The sequence below is a fragment of the Macrosteles quadrilineatus genome, unplaced genomic scaffold (genome assembly GCF_028750875.1).
Source record: "Macrosteles quadrilineatus isolate MER2022 unplaced genomic scaffold, UCM_ALF_1.0 Scaffold_1__1_contigs__length_201487025, whole genome shotgun sequence".
Lineage (NCBI taxonomy): Eukaryota > Metazoa > Arthropoda > Insecta > Hemiptera > Cicadellidae > Macrosteles > Macrosteles quadrilineatus.
Window position 1 is genome coordinate 182,917,246 of NW_026542594.1, and position 20,227 is coordinate 182,937,472.

The 20,227-nt window shown below is 34.7% G+C and overlaps 2 protein-coding genes across 2 annotated transcripts in view; both read left to right on the forward strand.

Annotated features, from left to right (window-relative positions):
• Positions 1 to 2,654: 2,654 nt before the first annotated feature.
• On the forward strand, positions 2,655 to 11,843 carry LOC128991336 (KRR1 small subunit processome component homolog). Its single transcript, XM_054414144.1, has 2 exons — positions 2,655 to 3,313; positions 11,265 to 11,843. The coding sequence occupies exons 1-2, from the start codon at positions 2,774 to 2,776 to the stop codon at positions 11,772 to 11,774; spliced, it is 1,050 nt and encodes a 349-aa protein (XP_054270119.1). The 5' UTR covers positions 2,655 to 2,773; the 3' UTR covers positions 11,775 to 11,843.
• A 5,320-nt stretch (positions 11,844 to 17,163) lies between these two features.
• Positions 17,164 to 20,227, forward strand: part of LOC128991315 (uncharacterized) — a 26,231-nt gene continuing 23,167 nt past the window's right edge. The window contains exon 1 of the mRNA XM_054414122.1: positions 17,164 to 17,383. Within this exon, the coding sequence (XP_054270097.1) occupies positions 17,356 to 17,383 (28 nt within the window). The 5' untranslated portion in view covers positions 17,164 to 17,355. The remainder of the gene's footprint in view (positions 17,384 to 20,227) is intronic.

Sequence of the window (20,227 nt, forward strand, 5' to 3'; positions counted from 1 at the left end):
AAAAAGAACGCAAATGTTCGGTTAACAAACAGATATTTGTTAATAGTCGGTATTTTTTAGTCCTGTTCGTTGTTCAACATTGTCATATTTTACACGAGTTGTCTGATTACAGCTCGTGACACCTAAGCTGGCACTTGGCCTAGCGCGGGCAGTGTCGGCGGGAGGAGGGTGGAGTTAGGGAAAAGACCGGACTGCAAACATTTCCGCTGCCTCACGGGGTTGACTCCCCTTGCATTGTACTTGAGCGCCTTCATATGGGTCGCGAGGACAGTTGATGCAACCCGCATGACGGGACATAATGTTTTTGAAATAGTTTCTATAGTAGCGATAGGCCAAGTGCCAGCTTAGATGTCACGAGCCGTACATGCAGACACATAAATAATTGTTTTCAATTTCGGAGTAATTTATAATAAAAAAATAAAATAAAACGTATAAATACTTACCCTTGAAGATGACAGTTGACAAACGAGAAACGATTGTTCGTTTTGATATGATAAAAAAATTATATTGGATTGATATTTGTCAAAACTAAACCAAAGTCTCTGTTGGGGATAAAGTGATCACCGTGGGTTGACATAGTGTTAGGCTGCCGTTGTGGCACCTTAACAACGCCCCAACCCCCCCCCCCCTCCTTATACAGATATGAAGCATTGTACTAAAAATCATGTTGGAATAATGAAGTGGAGTGTTTGTTTGGGAATGGGAATGTTGTTAGTGATGCGTAGAGAATACTTGTACTTTAATACTTTAGCACTTAAAAAAAAGATTAACCGATCAGCATTACAATGCTACAATTCTAGTATACAGGTGCGGTATAACATAAGAAACAAAATAGCATATTTACATTCACATAAGTAGGGGTCAGCTATGGCTAGCCCCCCCCCCCCCCACCGGCCACCAGGCACTGTTGTCACGGGTTTTCTGGGTCTTTTTCTTTAATGATGTCTTGAGAAACTCCTCAGAGGATCTGCCAGTTTTCGGGGGGCCCATTTTGTGAACCATTACATTAAATCGTTTAAGGAATTTTGAATGTTTTGGGCCACAACTTCGATGTCATGGTGTGTAAAGTAGAGGAGGTTATTGTCATCAGCAAACATGGCTGTTTATTGCATATTGTTTTATAAGTGCAAATAGAAGTGTAAATATTATACAACAGCGGTGAAAAAATTGAACTCCGACTTGTATTGGTCTTGGTAGTTGATAGAGAGCCATTAATATTCACTGAAACGTTCATACCTTTACGGAAGCTTTAAATAACTATTTTAAGGTACTAGGGGACTTTTTTTAGTTTGAATAACAAAGCCAAACACGGTCAAAGGCCTGATTTACATCCAGAAACATTGCAGCAGTATGACTTTTTTTCAAATTCTTTCTTCAGAAACTCTTAAAAGTCGATGTGTCGTAGAATGGTGAGAGTGAAAATCAAACTGTTGAGGAGGTATCAGAAAAGCACTATTTACGTAGGAGTTTAGGTGTTGTTTAGTGATTTTAGTTTTCAAACAATTTAGACAATGTGGGAATGAGGCTATAGTTGGACGATAATTACCTACTTTACAAGAAGCTACATCAAACATGTTTAAATATGAAATAGACCATTTTAAGGAAATATTTTGGTAGAAATTCAGCCAGGTAAATGGACATGTGTGTAGTGTGCATGTTTGATGTGGTGTGGGTATATTAACCACAACCGTATATCTGGCGCATTAGAATTTTCTGTGGTGACCCATGGTGGAAGGAAGGCAGTATCTGCTCTGATAGGCGGCCGTGGCTCTGACAGAGTACTTTGAATAATTTTTTTGCTAAAAGATATTAATAAATTATTATTTATTAATTAATAATAAGTATTTAATTATTGTATAGTTTGTAAAAATATTTGTCAAAATTAATATGAAAGGAGAAGAGTTAAGAAGGTTGCCGTGGTCGAGTCTCGAGTCCTTTCCTTCTTACTCCTTGCCTAAAAGAGTTGATTTGTTTGTTACTTGTTATTTTTTCTACAAGTATTCATTCTCATTCTCTTGTCATTGGTATTTACTCAGGGGAGGTATAGAAGAGGCTACGATGACAGCTGTGGGCTTCTTATAAGCTGAGGGAACGCCATTACCGTAACAAAACGATCAGTAGACATCGGCATCTGTGGTCTAATGGTTAGCGTGCCGGGCTGATTTGCTGAAGGTCCCGGGTTCAAATCCCGCTCGTGGCATTAACTTTTTGTCCATGATTTTTTTATTATCAGCAAGTTTGGTTGGTTTGGTTCGGTTATGACAGTTTAATTTTATTATTAAGTCATTATACAATTTTAGTAGAGCAATTTCTAGTTTTATTTAATAAACAGAATTATTTATTCTATTAATAAACTTTTGTTATATTATTTCATTATCAGCAAGTTTGGTTAGTTCGGTTAGGTTATGATAGCTTAATTTTATAATTAAAAAATAATAAAATTGAATTTGAGGCATTTATAATTTTATTTTATGAACAGAACTATTTTTGCGATTAGTAAACCTTCTTTGCCAAAGTACTCTCTACTACAGCGCTGTTCACGGAGGAGTTTTGAACTAATGCCTCATTCGTACCTCCCCTAAGTCAGACCCCTTGTCATTCTCATTTCATTTCATTTCGTTCTGCTTCTGCTCTTTGGATTGGAGGTTAGGTTATGTATGTACATTGTATAGGCCTAACTAACGTGTATTTAATGAATTCTGATCTAGGCTATCGAGATTAAATTAATTAAAACTCAAACTTTGAACTATATGCCTATTTTAAAATCAGAATCATGAGTAATGATAAAAGTGATCATAAGACTGAAGTGGTAGACAACGCTTGGGAAATGAAAATTCCAGAGTTTAAACCCGAACATAACCCTCATGGAATGCTTGAAGAGAGTTCATTTTCTGTGTTATTTCCTAAATACCGTGAGCAATATTTGAAACAGTGTTGGGATTTAGTTCAAAATGTTCTGAATTCTTACCATATCAAGGCAGAATTGGATTTAGTCGAAGGCAAGATGTTAGTCAAAACAACAAGAAAAACCTGGGACCCATATATAATTTTAAAATCAAGAGACATGATTAAACTTCTTGCCAGAAGTGTCCCATTCGAACAGGCGCAGAAAGTTCTTCAGGATGAGTTTGGCGCAGATATAATAAAAATTGGAGGAATGGTAAGGAATAAAGAAAAGTTTGTTAAAAGAAGACAACGCATAATTGGTCCAGCAGGATGCACTCTAAAATCAATTGAATTGTTGACCAATTGTTACATTCAAGTTCAGGGGCAGACTGTGGCAGCTCTTGGTCCGTACAAAGGGCTGGTTCATGTAAGTATTTTCTAGTAGGCTAAGTCTAATATTATTTTGAAGGGTAGGCCTAATTATTCTAAGCTCACAGAGGATACACGTCCGGTAACCAGACGTGGATTAACTTAGGCGCCCGGCAGTGACTTTACCGGGTTGTGGGGGCCCGGAATGCCATTATCACAATGATACGATGTACAGCCATCAGTGTTCGTGGTGTGGTGGTTAGTGTGTCTGGCTGATATGCGAGAGGTCCCTGTTTCGAATCCATATCGGTATCCTTTTAAAACTTTTTGTCAAAGATTTAGCTTTGAATGCCATTTCTTCTTAACTGTACATCTTCTGTTAGATTTTTTGGCATTAATAATTTTATTTTATGAACAGAATGAAACCTTCATTCGATTTTTTTCATTATTAGAACGCAGAGGATAATCAGCAAGTTTGGTTGGTTAGGTTAGATTATGACAGTATGACTGTTATGGCCGGACGCCTAATCCACGTCTGGTTACCGAACGCGTATCCTCTGCGTTCTATCAATCAATCAATCAAATATTCTTTATTCACAAAGTTTAGACAATATGTCTTGAATAGTGTCATTAAACTAACATAAACAAAAAATTATAAACTAGGTAAATTAAATAATTAAAATCATTCACAAAGGATTTATATAGTAAAACTAAAAAAAAATGAGTGCTATAACTTTAAAAAATCACAAAATCTTAGAAGGTTACGTCAGAGTAAAACTAGGTAGTACAGTATCTGGAATTCAAATGGTCGTTTTGAGATTACAATTTAAAAATTCTCTGATGGAGTAAAATGGGTTTCTTATCAACAAGTCTTTTAGTAGGCTTTTGAATCTGTTTGTATTATTTTCTTTTTTAAGTGAAATCGGTAATTTTTGAAGAAATTTTAAGCCTGCATATGAAGGTTTTTTGGTATAGAATTCTAAATTATATCTAGGAAGGTTAATTTGAAAGCGTGTGTTATATTTACTTGCAGTGGATAATAAATGAAATTGTTTTGCATAAATTATTGTCTCATAAATATACAAACTGTAAACTGTTAATACACCCAATTCAGGAAAGATATTTTTAACTGAATCTGTTATTTTTAATTTCATGATCACTCTAATAGCTTTTTCTTGTTTTATAAGTATTTTATCCAAATTTGCCTTAGTTGTTGCTCCGTAAATGGTGATTCCAGAGGATATGTGGGAATGAATTGGAGAATAATAGATTATCCTAAGAGTTTCCAAGTTGCAAACCTTGGACATCAGCCGCAAGGCATGAATGCCAGATGATAATTTATTTACTACATAGTTTATGTGATTATCCCAAGATAGATTTTCATCAATAACCAGTCCCAGAAACTTTGTTTGGTTTACCTGATCAATTTTGTCTGTTTTTATAAAAATATTAGGTTCAAATGTTGTTATTGTTTAGTTGAAAAGGATATTAGATTTGATTTTTTTGTGCTGATAAGCAGATTTCTTTCATCCAAAAACTTTTTTATAGAGAGAAGACTTCTGTTTAAGGATTTTTCAATAATTAAATTGGATTTTCCTGAAAACAGAACATTAGAGTCATCAGCATGTACAGACACATAGATCCATCACTGACCGGGGTCATCTCTGGTAACCCCTTAATGTAACAGAGGAACAAAAGAGGCCCCAAGATCGATCCCTGGGGTACTCCATATCGTAGTGTCTGCCGCTGAGATCTAAAGTTTTCAATATATTTAGTATTTCTTTTCTCTATTACGTAGTCCACTTCAACAAACTGTTCTCTGTTTTCTAAATATGAAGTGAACCACCGTAATTCTTTTCCTATTATTCCTAATTCATTTAAAATATTTAATAGTTTACAATGTGAAACGCTGTCAAAAGCTCTACTAAGGTCTAAAAATATTCCAACTACTTTATCACCATTATCTACTGAATTTATAATTGATTCAATAAAATCTATACCAGCTGTTATTGTAGATTTTCCTGGTCTAAACCCATGTTACTCCTTATCAAACACTTGATTCGTTTCAAGGTAATTAAAGAGCTGAATATAAACAACTCGTTCAAAAATTTTTGAAAAAAACCGGTAAAAGAGATATTGGGCGATAGCATGATGGATCTGTGGTGTTTCCTTTTTTGAATAATAAACTTAAATAAAAAATATATTAAGCTAACTTACCAGCCCTGAGTTACGTAAGATTAGATAATATGAAATGAATGTTATTGAGATGAAAGCCAAACTGTTGACTTGGTGAGCCTATGTGGTGTTATTGGTACTGTACATTCCTTTCCTTACCTTTTCTGAATTTGGCAGCAATTTTGATATTATCTTGTACAACGCCAAGCACCTCTAAAATATTGGAAATCTAAGGCCAAAAACACAGTTCATTCATTGGGTACAGTTCCGTAGAGAACCAACGATATTGTATGGGATGACTTACGATAAATATCGGTTAGATATTATTATCGTATTGAATTTCATTATTCCATTTGATATAGATAAAAACGGTAACAAAAATATGATGTTAAAGCTTTTCTTTTTTATCTTTAGTTTTTGTTTTTATTAATTGTTTTGTTTACATTTCATTAATCCTAGCAGTGGCCAACGATTGCGGGACGATTTTTCGCCGTTGATGCTTAAAATGGCCACAATCTTAAGGCTATGGTATGGGCCGAAACAATTTTAACGGTAAACAAAACACTGATAATCCACTCAGATGAGATTGAGAACAATATTATATAGGCCTACCATTCGAAAGATCGAATTCTGAACTTTCATTTGATTACATAAACCCAGTAGGAGGTATATAACAATGTCACGACGATTAGAAATCAAATGAATTTTCGGCGCGGCACGACTTTTGCAGCCGACACTTGGGAACTGGAAAAACACGACTTGTTTGGTATTACCATAGACTAACCAACACAAGTAGACTTCTCATCCCATTGTAAATTTTGAAGCACGTTTTTCGTGTCTAGTTCATGTACGTGACACAAAGGCGCTAGTGTCGATGAAACATTGTTTCCGTTATTTTAGGGTTAATTTCTTGATTTGTGCTTTACTGTTTGGTTATATAACTTGGGGACAAGTTATTGTTTATGATTAGATCGTATTATTTGGTTAAACGAGGTTTTAAATGGCTGTAATAACGGGAAACAAATTGTAAACAAAACACGACCTCTACATAAACCGTACATGAACTAACAATAAAATTGTCTTCAGCTGTTCCATAAGGATGAGAAATCTACTAAGGGGGTATGTTTTATCTATGGTATTACCCTGCTCGGGTAATTTTCGTCTTGGGATGTTGCGGACGTGGTACCACTGGATAGCCATTGATTTTATCTTCATTGTAGTAGTGATATTTAGAACAAAATATTGATTGGACAACCGGTACGATTTTATGAAAACAGCTGTTTTCGAAATTTATAACAAATGGCCAACAGTCGCTGGACGATCGTACGGAAAATACAAATTACATATAGTGTAAGTTATTATTACTAGTCATATAATATGTCATTTTGAAGAGGAAAAAATGTAGCTTGTGATAGTGGCAGCCCTGCGCTCAGGGTTATTTCTGTTGTCTCTCAGGAAGACGACGAAAGCGCGTCAAATTCCTTTTCATGTGATTATATTTGTGCCTATTTTAGTTTTTTAAGGCACAGGAAAATATCTTTCTAACAGTATGCGTAGATTTTCCCTGCGATGCACTTGAGCTGAGAATAAAGGTTTTAAAGAAACATGCTTGCCTATTAATATATAGATATTTTGACCAAACTTGGCAAATTTATTTATTTAACTAAGCTAATAATACATTACTACAAAACAAACTTTATTAGTTCCCTTGTAGCAGCAAACCTAGTTACTCGTTAAACCTAATGTTAATTAAATAGATTTAATTGAAAATCAATTCAGACAAATGGAAATTCGCTTAGTCGGCAGCTTTGCTGCGGCGAGGGTATTTTGTTCCAAAACAATAATGGCCATTTTATTTAAAACCTCGATAATTTAAAGAAGTTATTTATTTTACGTTTTGGGCAAAAAACAAGTGTACTTAAGTAGTTCAAAAAAGTATTGCTTTGCTGTGTTTTACTATTTTCACCATTCATAAATTTATTTACAAAATCAGTACACTTTTCTCTCATGACAGATAGGGCTAAATAAGGTTAAAGTGTGGGTACGGTACGGTATTCGAAAGTACTGAAATCCTCGACTCGCTACTGTCGCCACTGCACTATGTGCATGTGCAGCGCTGCTACCATCAGGGGTAAAAAACACTCATCTACGCTCTCCACTACAATCTAGCCTCGCCGCTCCACTGTTTTCACCCTTACACCAGGCAGTACCTTCTTCCTGCTTACACCTTTTTACGATACCAGTATAACAGTTCCTGTGCAAGGCTTGCCAAGTGCAGTATGTCATGAGTACCGTTAACGCCTTCCCGGATTGTTTGCGTACAATATTTTTTGCTATACTACCAGCAACATGTTTTCACATCAGGTTTTTGCTAATTCAGACGTGTTTACAACATCATCATTATTTTGCCACTTTGAAAACATGGAATACTCTATCTCATCCCCTATCTATATATTTAATACACAGTTGTAACACTGTTTTCTCAGTAATTACTGGACCGATCTGCAAGATTTATGTCTCAAATTAAAGGGGATAATCCGCAGATTTGCCGAACTTCCTTAGAATTTACGTTTTTTCTAAGGGCTACAACCTACAGCCCTTCAAAGGTTGAGTCAATACAATTAGTATTGAAGAATATAATACACAGTTTATAAATTATTCCTCAGCTGTTTAATGTTCGTCAGACATTTGTTATTATTTGTATAACCTCACTTTCAGTATGTATGTATGTATTAATCTAGGAGTTTCTTTTTATAAAACCACAATTTTGATCAAGGAAAAGTGTATTTGTTAACTTTTTATACCACAATTTATAAATGTATTTGAACATCATTTGTATGTTTTGGTGTAAATTTTGTATTTTTTTAATGTTTAAGTTTTCCTGCGATGTGATCTGAAGGAAAATGGTAATTGAGTTTAAGTTTGAGTATGGAATGTGAAATAATACCCATAGTAGGGGACGGAAACTTATTTTTTTTATCAATATAATTTATTTTGTAGCGAATCGCTACAATAGCGCAAGTCACGTGACGACGATGCGCGCGCAGTCGGTCCGGCAAGCGTGCGCGGCGATCTACCAGAGTCGTAGTAGTGTCTCCGTCTCCGCCAACAGCACTTCTTAGTCCGGATAAGTACTTAAATTAAGAATATGTCTAGATAGTTTCGTAGGGGTTGGGGAAGGGTGTAGGTTAGGGTAAATAGTAATTAAATTATGTGATTTATTAGGTTCTCGAATGGTCGTGGTCTGGCAATCAATATTACAAATTTAGAACTCACATTTGCTACATCTAGTTACCTTTCTCACGAATTAGAATAAGTCCAGATATATATAATAATTTCTCTGTTCAGTATATTATAATTAGATACATTAAAAAACATAAAAGCTGGCTGTGATAGGCAGCTAAGGTAATATTGTGCACTTTGACGAGTTAGATAAATTCCTTGCAATAGAGTTGGGTTAGGACAGGAAATGTGCGTGATTAGGTAGTGGTTAGAGGAAGATATATAGGGCCCAGGTATCTTCATTTACACTCTTACTACTCCACATCATCACAATTTTATATAGCCACCAGAACAATCACAGGGAAATCTCTTGCAAGTTGTACAGATAATTGCTAATGAGTCGGAAACATACAAACATTTTATCGTAAGTGATTAATCTTACTCAAGATCAGTGTTTGACGTTCAGCAGTACCAAATTTTACCTTCTCGAGATGGCGAGTACGTTGGGATACGTGTAACTACAATTTATCATTGGACTATACCCTAACTATTTTTTCAAGTACACAGGGAAGTTGCTTGAGAAACTGTGACTTACGATTTCGGTTCTGGCGAAGAAGTATGTGACTTGATGTTTAACGGAAATGTTGACTCGGGTCAGTATAGCGTTATAAAACTTTATCATTAACCCCAAGGTGTGAAAAGTACAAAAAGAAAAAGAAAAGGCAACATTAACCGGGCGTAAAGAGACATACAGAACGAAAAAACACGTAGAGAACCATCGAACTAAAAAGGTAAAGAGCAGTGATGGTGATAAATGTGCTCTGGAAGTCCCTACAAAAAAACACAGACTTTTTTGAATTGAGGTCGTTAAATTGGATTTGCCACTACTGCAAATATGTGAATTTCGAGTCAGAACAGGCTAACAGGGACACAAATATATTCTCCTTATGTTGTCACAAGGGGAAGGTAAAATGAGCTCCTTATCAACATTTTGAGTTTATAAAAAATCTTATCAATGGGGCTACAGTGACCATAAATAAAGTATTAAGGGTCAAAAGAAACAAAAAAACTATTCGAATAATATAATATCATACAAATCTGCATTTGAAATGGCGAGTTCTAAGTCTCACTTGAATCAACATCTTTTTGGTAGTGGTAGTCTATATAATTTTAAGAAATTGGACTGATAATACCCTCTAACATTGAACTAAGTATACCCAACTTTATATATACGACGTAAACACAGCTGTAACTTACAGTATGGGTCAAAGATTCGTGAAATGCGACCGACTGCTGATGCGTGATTTACATGTAAGTGAAATCTTTATTCCATAAAACAAATGTAATGAAAAAAAACAACGAATATAGGAATATACTTGAACATTATCTCCATAGCATAAGTAGGTGCTTATTAGGTTATCAGTATTGCACAGTTTGTATACTATTTCTTTTTAAAATGAAACTCAAATTAATATAAAACATTTATATTTGGTTAAACTAATATATCGGTTTGATTAACAACAAATTGTTTATACAGGCAAACTATCAGTTCTATTTCATGTAAAAAATTAAGCAGCCCCCAAATAAAATACAAAGATAAACAGTATTTGTTAATTATTATGTCTTTTATAGCTGACAATATTCCCGTGGCAGAGCATGGGTGGTTAACTAGTCTTTTTTTAATTTGATCAGGCAGCAGATTTGAGGTGTTTTGTCTCGACTATGATTTAGGAATTTTACAATTATAATGCATCTTCTGTAGTAAATATATTCGTGAATGATCAAAGCACTCTACACTCAACACAACAGCGGTTTTCAATCAAAGTGATTAATACTAACAAATATTAATATCGTTGCGGTGGACGAGGCTGTTACAAGGAGGTTAGCTTTGTCGACAATATTGTTGCGGTGAATTAGTTTATTTTGTAGTGGAGACAACACTTTTTTTAAAGCCTATTGCAAAACTGAACGGTAAATTTACTGCATAACTTCTTGATCAGCATCATAGGTGTTATTAAATTTATGGAAAGTAAATAAAGAAACGTCTTAAAACACTTAAAACATATATTTACGCTTATACTGTTACTCACAAGACAGTAAATATACATAAAAGGTGGTAAGCGGTGATCGATTTCGATTGGACATTCCAATCATCATCAGAACCAATAGGCGAATGACAAGAATCTTGAATGGCGTCCCTATGTATTGGCCGGTGCTTTTGGTAGCCAATAGGGTATAAGTAGGGACGCCATTCAAGATTCTTGTTATTCGCCTATTGGGTCTGATGATGATTGGAGTGTCCAATCGAAATCGACTGCCACTTAACACCTTTTTTGTATATTTACCGTCTTGTGAGTAACAGTAAAAGTGTAAATATATGTTTTAAGTGTTATAAGACGTTTCTTTATTTACTTTCCGTAAATTTACTGCACTCCAGCGTATTGGTCACTTTCTGTAAACAACGACTTTCAGGTCTATAAAAGGGTATATACAGAAACCAGCTACTTACTGTAGCAAAAAAAAAGCTAAATTCAGTTCTTTGGTTGTTATAATGTGACTGTGAGAATAACTTTTTAATAACAATAGTTTTTTCACAAATTTGTCTTTTCCAGGTGAGAAAAATAGTGACTGATACCATGAATAACATTCATCCTATCTACAACATCAAACGGCTCATGATTCAAAGAGAACTCGCTAAAGATCCTAAACTTTGTAATGAAAACTGGGAGAGGTTTTTGCCAAAATTCGCCAACAAGAACATCAGCAAAAGAAAACAACCCAAAAACAAAAAGAATAAGAAACCCTACACACCATTCCCGCCGTCTCAACCAGAAAGCAAAGTAGACAAATTGTTAGCATCAGGCGAATATTTCCTGAAGGAAGATCAAAGGCGAAAAAGAAAGAATGAAATAAAGGAGAAGAAACAGCAAGAAGCAAACAAGGCCCGACAAGAAAGAAGGAACAAGGCATTTGAACCACCAGATGAATCTAAACTCAAATTACCCTCAAAATCGGGGAAAGCCAAGGATTCAACAAATATAGATATTGAAAAAATCAAGAACAATGTCAAGAAACTGAAGAAAAAAGGACAGAAATCACCCAAACAAAAAGGAAAAGCTTAAAAACTTGTAATCATCTTTGTATTATTTGTAAGTTTGACATTGCAGTAAAACTCGTTTTATGAATTTAAATTATCTTGTTTATTGGTATAAAATACTACCTATCTCCGAGATAATATCTTTACAATAAGTGCTCAATAAATTAACATGTAATCGGCTAATTTAGACTTAGGCCCCACTAGAAAAACAGGCCATGCTGCAGGATCCATGACGTCACATTAGTGGATAGGTGGATATAGAGCTCGTGCGTTTCTTGGTGAAGCCTGAGGGGTAGGTGGTTAGAGTGGCTCAGAACCGGGTTTTTAGGGGTGTGGTTACACCGAAAATCAGTCTACCTCACACCCTGTCCAACAACATCGCGGATACACTCTTTTTCTAAAACATTCAGGATGCCAGTTCGATTATCTTAAAACTTAATTTGTTTATTTTTAAGTTTACAGTGGTGTGAAAATACATTTTTTTGGTACGTTTAAGCCACAGTTTCGTATAATAGTAATGCATTATTTGTACTTGTTTTTGCCCACGAAAAATCTCTGGCTCATTAATGAGTAAATTTTGGAGTAAATACAATAAATTTTAATATATTGAATTTTAAAAAAATATGCTATTCTCCGTTTTTAAACACTTTCATATTCCTCTTAATGAGGTAAAAAAATAGATTTTCCATTAGATTGATTGGATTTACTCTAAAATGCCTCCTTAAAAATATCACATTTATTCCCTATTTAAATATAATTAATATAAAGAGTACTTAGGTTTGCTGCAATAGGGTAAAAAAGTGTTATTTTGTAAAATGTTAATGGTTTTGTAAGAAATGGATTTATTTTCCAAATTCGATCAAAATATGTTCATAAACAAGCAAAATACAACAGTTGACTTATTCTCCATAAGAATAACATGGGAATTTTAAATTCACAATTTTTTTAAATTTTCTCCGTAACCATAAGGCGCACAATAACGCTTCAATATACTAAATAATTTGTTTTTTTAAGCTCTACAAAATGGTTTGAAAAGAAATTGTGAAATTTTGTGTTTTTAGGGTCAAAATGGGAAAAACCTATTTTTACCCCATAAAACCCAGTTCCCATAGCTCGATCACGCTGGATCGCGAAATCGTTCGATTTATATATATATATTCGATATATATATGAATTTGAATGGATGGTGTTTTTGGTCTCTAGGGACCTCAAAACGAAAAAGTAAATCGGTCCCGGGTCCAGGTTCTACCATGAGTACTACGGTAATAGCTTATTTCCTACATGGGAAATTCGCTAAAAAAACACTTTATTAATTTCCCTGTTGCTGCAAACCTAGGTACTCGTTTAAAAATGTTAATTTAATAGACTTGTTAAAAATCAATCCCAGGCAAATTTAAATCCGCTTAAGTTATTCGGCAGGTTGGCTGCAGCGGGGGTATTTTTCGATGTTTTGTTTCGAGTGTTTCGATTCTTCGTTTAGTTTCGAAGCTCTGTGATTAGGTATATCGGTGAGCACTTTTTCACCTCAAATTAGTTGACGAATATCGAAACAGGAAAATCGATACTTTTAAAGCTCGATTGTTTTTAGAATTTAGCACATAGCGATATCGATAGTCCACTCCCACTCCATCCATTCCCGTTCTCCTTTGACTTGTGACTTGACAGTTCGAATTTAATAATGGTAGATCATTAGGAGAGAACATAAAACTGTATAGCGCCTAGGGACGTAATGTCAATTTTTTAAGAGAATACATAAATTTGGTAATACCTTACAAACAAATTCTTCTTCTGTTTCTATTTATCAGTAGATAGTATAGTGAGAATAAAATTCAATGTCAGTAGTTGAAAAGCTTATTGCTAAGGTTATGTTCATTGTTCAGAATTTGTTTTAATCAAAACTGAATATCATCAGATGGATGCCATTTCTATTACCTAATTTGTATTATTATTGTTAGTATCAACCCAGCTCTTGTAAAAATTGCCAAAATGCCTCCTTAAGACTAATAATTTTAAAGCTTAATGATGAATTAAAAATTTAAAAATTATGACCTTGCTCATAGTTCTTAGAAATTTTATTCCTGATTCCTTCATTAATCTTATTTTTTGTCTGGAGGTCGATATGATTATAGTACTCCAGACTACTATAGTCAATGATAGTACTCAAGAGAGTATTGAATTGAATGTAACAGTAACTTATTTAGTATCAATTTATTCAGCTCAAGGGGTCTCTTTTAGTTCAATTTAAGCAATAATTATAAAAATCATGTTTATTTTCGGGCCAAAAATGTCATTTTTTAATGTTTATGATCCATACCGGTATTCTTCTTGTAATCGTGCTTTAAGTCAGTCTCATCTCAGTCAAACCAATAAAATTTACTCGGATTCCGATTCGATTTCTCTAAAAAAATCGAGCGGTAAAAGTATCGATTTTCCAGTTTCGATATTCGTCAACTAATTTGAGGTGAAAACGTGCTCACCAGGTATATCAGGGGTAGCGGATTTTTATCCCCCTGGAATTTTACCCCCTGGGCAAACGTGACGTCACAAACCAGGGGGTAAAATTCCGGCCGTGAACTTTTGAGTTTCGCGACATCAGCTCGATGGATTAAACGCGGAATTAAACATATATTTTCACGGTTGTGAGTTTAATCAGAACACATCAAATTATAAAAACCTAGAATGTACGGCCCGGATTTTTACCCCCCGGAATTTTACCCCCGGAATTTTACCCCCCGGATTTTTACCCCCTGAATTTTACCCCCGGAATTATACCCCCCGGAATTTTACCTCCCGGAATTTTACCCCCTGACCAGATATTTATATGTAACATTAACTAATCGAACAGGGTTTTAATATTAATTTTGAGATTCGAGTGTCAAGATTCGATATTTGAAGCCAACTGTTGGTTAATATGATCAAAATAAAACAGTGAATTCTGTTTACTTAGTTGAGATTACAAAATAAATAAATAAAGATAGGCTACTAAATAATGAAATGTTTACAATTAATTAAAAAAAGAAATAAGAAAATCAATCATTCAATTTCTAAAATCAGCCAGGGGGTAAAATTCCGGGGGGTAAAATTCCGGGGGTAAAATTCTGGGGGGTAAAAATCCGGCCCGTACATCTTCAGTTGCCTAAACGCTAGTTATATGGACAGGGGGTAAAATTCCGGTTTTTATCGCTAATCTAATTAATCACGCTCTGACTATTTTCATTAGACTTCCAAATCCGCGGGGGTAAAATTACGGCCGCGAACAAACTTTTGGCCACTCAGGTTACTACGTCATAGTGACGTCAGCTTTGCCCAGGGGGTAAAATTCCAGGGGGATAAAATTCCGGCGACCCGTATATCAATGGGGTGGGTGCTGGTGCCAGTGGAGTGAGTAGGGGTCTGACTTAAGGGAGGTACATATGAGGCAACGATGACATAGTTTAGTTCAAAATTCCTCCGTTAACAGCGTTGTAGTGGAGAGCACTGCTCGTAAGTTTTACTTCACTATTAGGCTTAGTTAATTATAAAATTAAGAAATATTATAAAATTAATCTTAAAATTTTTCAATTATTAAATTAAACTGTCATAACCTAACCAAACGTTAATGATAAAATCGAATGAAGGTTTACTTTGAAGGTTTATAGACTTTGTCAATGATATGTAAATGTATCCTTATGGCAAATAAAGATTGATTGATTGATTGACTAATCTAAAAAATAGTTTTGTTCATAAAATAAAATTATAAATGCCTAAAATTCAATTTTTTAATTATAAAATTAAACTGTCATAACCTAACCAAACCAACCAAACTTACTGATATGAAAAAAATTGTTGACAAAAAGCTAGTGCTGACAGCGGGTTTTGAACCCGGAACTTTTGGATTATCAACCCGACACGCTATCGACTACACCACCGAGGCCGATGCCTGACCTCCGTATCGTTGCGGTAAGCACGATTTGTTTTTCAGGATTAATTTTGCCAACAGTGTCATTTGGAGGCTTCTGATTGACTATAATCACGGCCGCCTTTAACTACAGGCCGCGACCTGGTAGAATTGGCAACGCCGCAAGTGGTGTTGTTCAGCGACAGACGTCGAGACGTCCCATAAGATAACATGGCAGACAGGTGACATCAGCTCATTAATTCGCAATATTGGTTTAAATTTAAATTTATGAACATAAATTTATTAAAACATTGAAAATAAAACCCACAGAATTGAAAGCCGAAACAATATGAATTAAAATCTATATCTGTAAATTTTTAAGCAGAGTCAATATTGTCATAGTCCAGTAACCAATCTTTCGTAAATACACAAATACCATTAGCTGCTTCCAAACAAAAACAGCTGTTACATCACCACTTGCAACGTTGCCAGTTCGAAGGCCGCGGCCTGTAGTTAAAGGCGGCCGTGCTATAATGAAGGTTTACTAACTGAAAAATTAGTTCTGTTCATTAAATAAAATTATAAATCGCTCAAATTCAATTTTATAATGTTTTAGTTATAAAATTAAAATGTCATAACCAAACCAACCAAACTTACTGATAATGAAAAAATCCTAGACAAAAAGTTAGTGCTATCGGAAGGATACGAACCCGGCCCTCCGTGTATCAGTCCAGCACTGTATCATTGACTATAGTCAATGACTGTATCCACTATGTCACCGAGGCCGATGACGGTAAAGGTCGATTCACACACATCAGTTACGGAACGTCACAGTCCAGTCACTTCAGGCACGTCACAGTTAACAAAAATATTCTTTAATGGATTTTCTATAGCGCTATCTACACTCATCCGTTGCAGTTCCGTCAGTCACTCTGCTGGCATCCGTCAGTCAATTTCAGATTTCTTTCCAACGATACTTTTTGATTGTTCGGACGCCTGACGGAACTGTTAGAGGTTAGAAAATAGTGTTATTGTTATTTAAATGGTTGTGTTTACATTTTGAATACTGTTTGTAACAATTAACAAGATGGACAATGATAATTTGATAGAATATAGGTTTATAACTTAAACATTTTCACTGTAAATTACTGTAAATTTCAGAGACGGAAGACTGACTGAAACCAACAGACGGAAAATTGACTGAGAAATTGCGGATGCAACTGAGACTGGACTGTAACTGTACTGTAACGGAACTGTGACTGAACTGATATGTGTGAATCGACCTTAATGTGTATCGTTCCGGTAAAGGTGTTCCCTCAGCCAATCAGAAGCCTACAAATGACACTGTTGGCAAAATTGATCCTGAAATAAAAATTTAGCTTGCGGCAAATGGTGTTCCCTGAAGAGATCTGACAGCTGACGTCATCGAAGGCTCTTCTGTACCTCCCTTGAGTAAATACCAGTGAGTAGTGAGCGGGAGCGACTGAGCTGAGCGAGTGAAGCTGAAGCAGTGAAGTGAGTAGTGCAGTGGAGTGGGTGAGTGCGAAGCGAAGTGAAGCTTCCAAAACTAATCGTAATTGCCAAACCAAACCGTTCGTCTTTTTAACTTTATACTTAACGGTGTTTATAATTTGTTATTAAGAAGAGTTAAGTTATTAAGTATTTAATTTTATTTAGTGCGTATTATTTTTATTAGTGGGGAGTGACTGCAATCTACATAAGTTCAAAGATGTCTTACAACACTCGCCGTGCCGGTGGTAAGGAAGATTCCAATACTTATTTTATTTCTGTAGAGTCGCAATTATTTCTTCATGCATTTTCAAGTTTTCACCTTTATATCATTGCCTTTCCCTTGAGCTCATCATTCCTTAGAGTAGTCGAAAATGGCTTATACCCGTACCCACCAATGAAGTTGTTATTCATTGATGTTTTAAATACTAAACATTGATTACCTTAGCTCCGCTTCCTCACTTGCCGCCATTTTGGACAAAATTGGGCTAACTCATACTAACTCCATCATTACTAACGTAACTCATGTAGGCCTGTCCCATGACATTTTTCATGGGTTAATCTAGCCCAGGGCCAACCTTGAAGTAAGCCTAGGCTAGGCTATTATTGTAGTTTATTACCTTCGTCCTAGTTTCTAGGCTATCAACAAAATTTGGCTAGCTTGGGCCTTTACCTTATAAGCCTAAGTAACTTAACCTTAGGACTGCCCTGGCCTTATTAACCCTATAGCTGGCAGTCATTTTACTCTGTAGTGGCAAGGGTTTTTTAGGCACCGCGCAACCATTTTTTAAAACACCTGAAAAAACATATAGCCTAAATAACCCAGAAAACACACTATATTATATATCATTTTTTTCAGCAAAAAACAAGGAATAATACCCTAGGTATTATATATATTTTAGATATGAAATTTTAATTTACAAAAAAGATTTTTTAGTATATTTACCGAGCAGGAAATTATTTAGATGGGGGTGACCAAGCGTTCTATAGTAAGATATCATTGGAAACTAGATTTTTACCTGAAAATAATGGTGCAAAAATTTTTCTGCTGCCACAAAAACTGAATTTACTACGATTTTTTGAAGTTTATTACTGTAATGCCTCTTGTCGGCTGGTCTCTGTCGCCATAGCTTTACTGTGAATTGACTGACCAACACACAAACATGAACAATTGAAAGGATCGTATAGGGAAGAAGAAGAAACCTAATATGACAAAGAGTAAGTAAGTTTATAAAGAGGACAAAGAGGTAGAGGCATTTATAAATTCAACTGAGCGTTGATTATGAACTACTTCAGTTCTTATTTAGACATGTGAGGTGGGTAGGTTGGGTGTTATGCGGACTCGTGACTGTATTAAGTGTTTTGAAGTTAGGTTAGATTAGGAAGGTAAAGTTTAGGTTATAGTGAATCGAGTTGTTGATTTATATTATCTCCAGACTGTTTGTGCACTTTGTTAAAAGTACTACAATCACAATAAATAATAATTTAAAAAATGCTGCACATTTTTGAAATTATTATTTATTGTGTTTGTAGTACTTTTTACAGAGTGCATAAACAGTCTGGGGATAATATAAATCAACAACTCGATTCATTATAACCTAAACTTTAACTTCCCTAATCTAACCTACCTTCAAAGGACTTAATACAGTCACGAGTCCACATAACATCCAACCTACCAACCTCACATGTCTTTTTCAACTTATAAACGAATTTTAAACTGTACGAGAAGTTTGGTTAGGCTAGGTTAGGTTAGAATAGTGTCAATTTGTTGTTTATTCATTTTATTAAAACTGCCACTACACTATTATCCTCATGGGACATAACGGTTACATGGTCAAAACCTAAGCTAAGCTATTCGGTTAAGTAAAGAGAAGAACTAAATGAATTCCTTCTTCAATTTTCATAATCCAGTCCCCAGATCCAGATTAAATATGTCCGAACTAGAGGTGTTTATTAATGTTAAATTAATTTTAATCAAATACCTAATACATAAGTTATAGCCTACTTAAATTAACATAATTACCGTACCTCTCTAAGTGTGGGTTGTGAGGGTAATATTTACATTAAAATGGCATATAATCAATCAATAAAATGTGAATTGTGCTATTAACTTCGATTTTACAGTGTAAACATTGTAAGTAGTGCAGATTCAATGTTCCTAATAAAACATTAAAGAAAACTTCAAAAAATCGTAGTAAATTCAGTTTTTGTGACAGCAGAAAAATTTTTGCACCATTATTTTCAGGTAAAAATCTAGTTTCTAATGATATATAACTTACTATAGAACGCTTGGTCACCCTCATCTAAATAATTACCAAACTTTTTTTATTTATATGCATATATAATTCCGTAATATAAGTTTAGGCCTAACAAAAATCAATGAACTCAAGAAAATTTTTCAAAATATACAAATTGTGAAGAATTCCATTAGGAAAAGAATGATATATAATACATGTACCTTATGTTTCTAAAAAAAAATACCCCCGCTGCAGCAAACCTGCAGACTAAGCGAATTTCCATTTGACTGATTGGATTTACACTGAAATGTCTACTTAAAAATATAACATTTATTCCCTATTTAAATAGAATTAGTTTAACAAGTACTTAGGTTTGCTGCATCAGGGAGGGCAAAACTGTTCTTTTTTTGTAAAATGTTAATAGTTAGTAAGAAATAAAAATATTTTTCAAATTTGATCAAAATATGTTCATAAACAAGCAAACTACAACAGTTTACTTATTCTCCATAAGAATAACATTGGAATTTTAAATTTACAATTTTTTGGAATTTTCTCCGTAACCATTAGGCGCATAATAACGCTTCAATATACTAAATTATTTGTTTTTTTAAGCTCTACAAAATGGTTTGAAAAGAAATTGCTAAATTTTATGTTTTTTGGGTAAAAAATAGGAAAAACCTATTTTTACCCCATAAAACCCCCCGTAAACCCCCGTTCCCATGGTCCGATCATGCTGGATTGCGAACTCGTTCGAATAAACGTAGGTTTACACGTTTGTACCAAATTTCATCAAAATCGGATCATTTTTGCTCGAGTTATCGTGCTAACGGACACATATATATATATATATATAAA

What these genes read in the sequence shown, in the direction of transcription:
- LOC128991336 (XM_054414144.1), top strand. Translation starts at nt 2,774, where the DNA reads ATGAGTAATGATAAAAGTGATCATAAGACTGAAGTGGTAGACAACGCT. An exon ending in CGTACAAAGGGCTGGTTCAT is followed by an intron (nt 3,314 to 11,264) that starts GTAAGTATTTTC and finishes TGTCTTTTCCAG; the next exon opens with GTGAGAAAAATAGTGACTGA.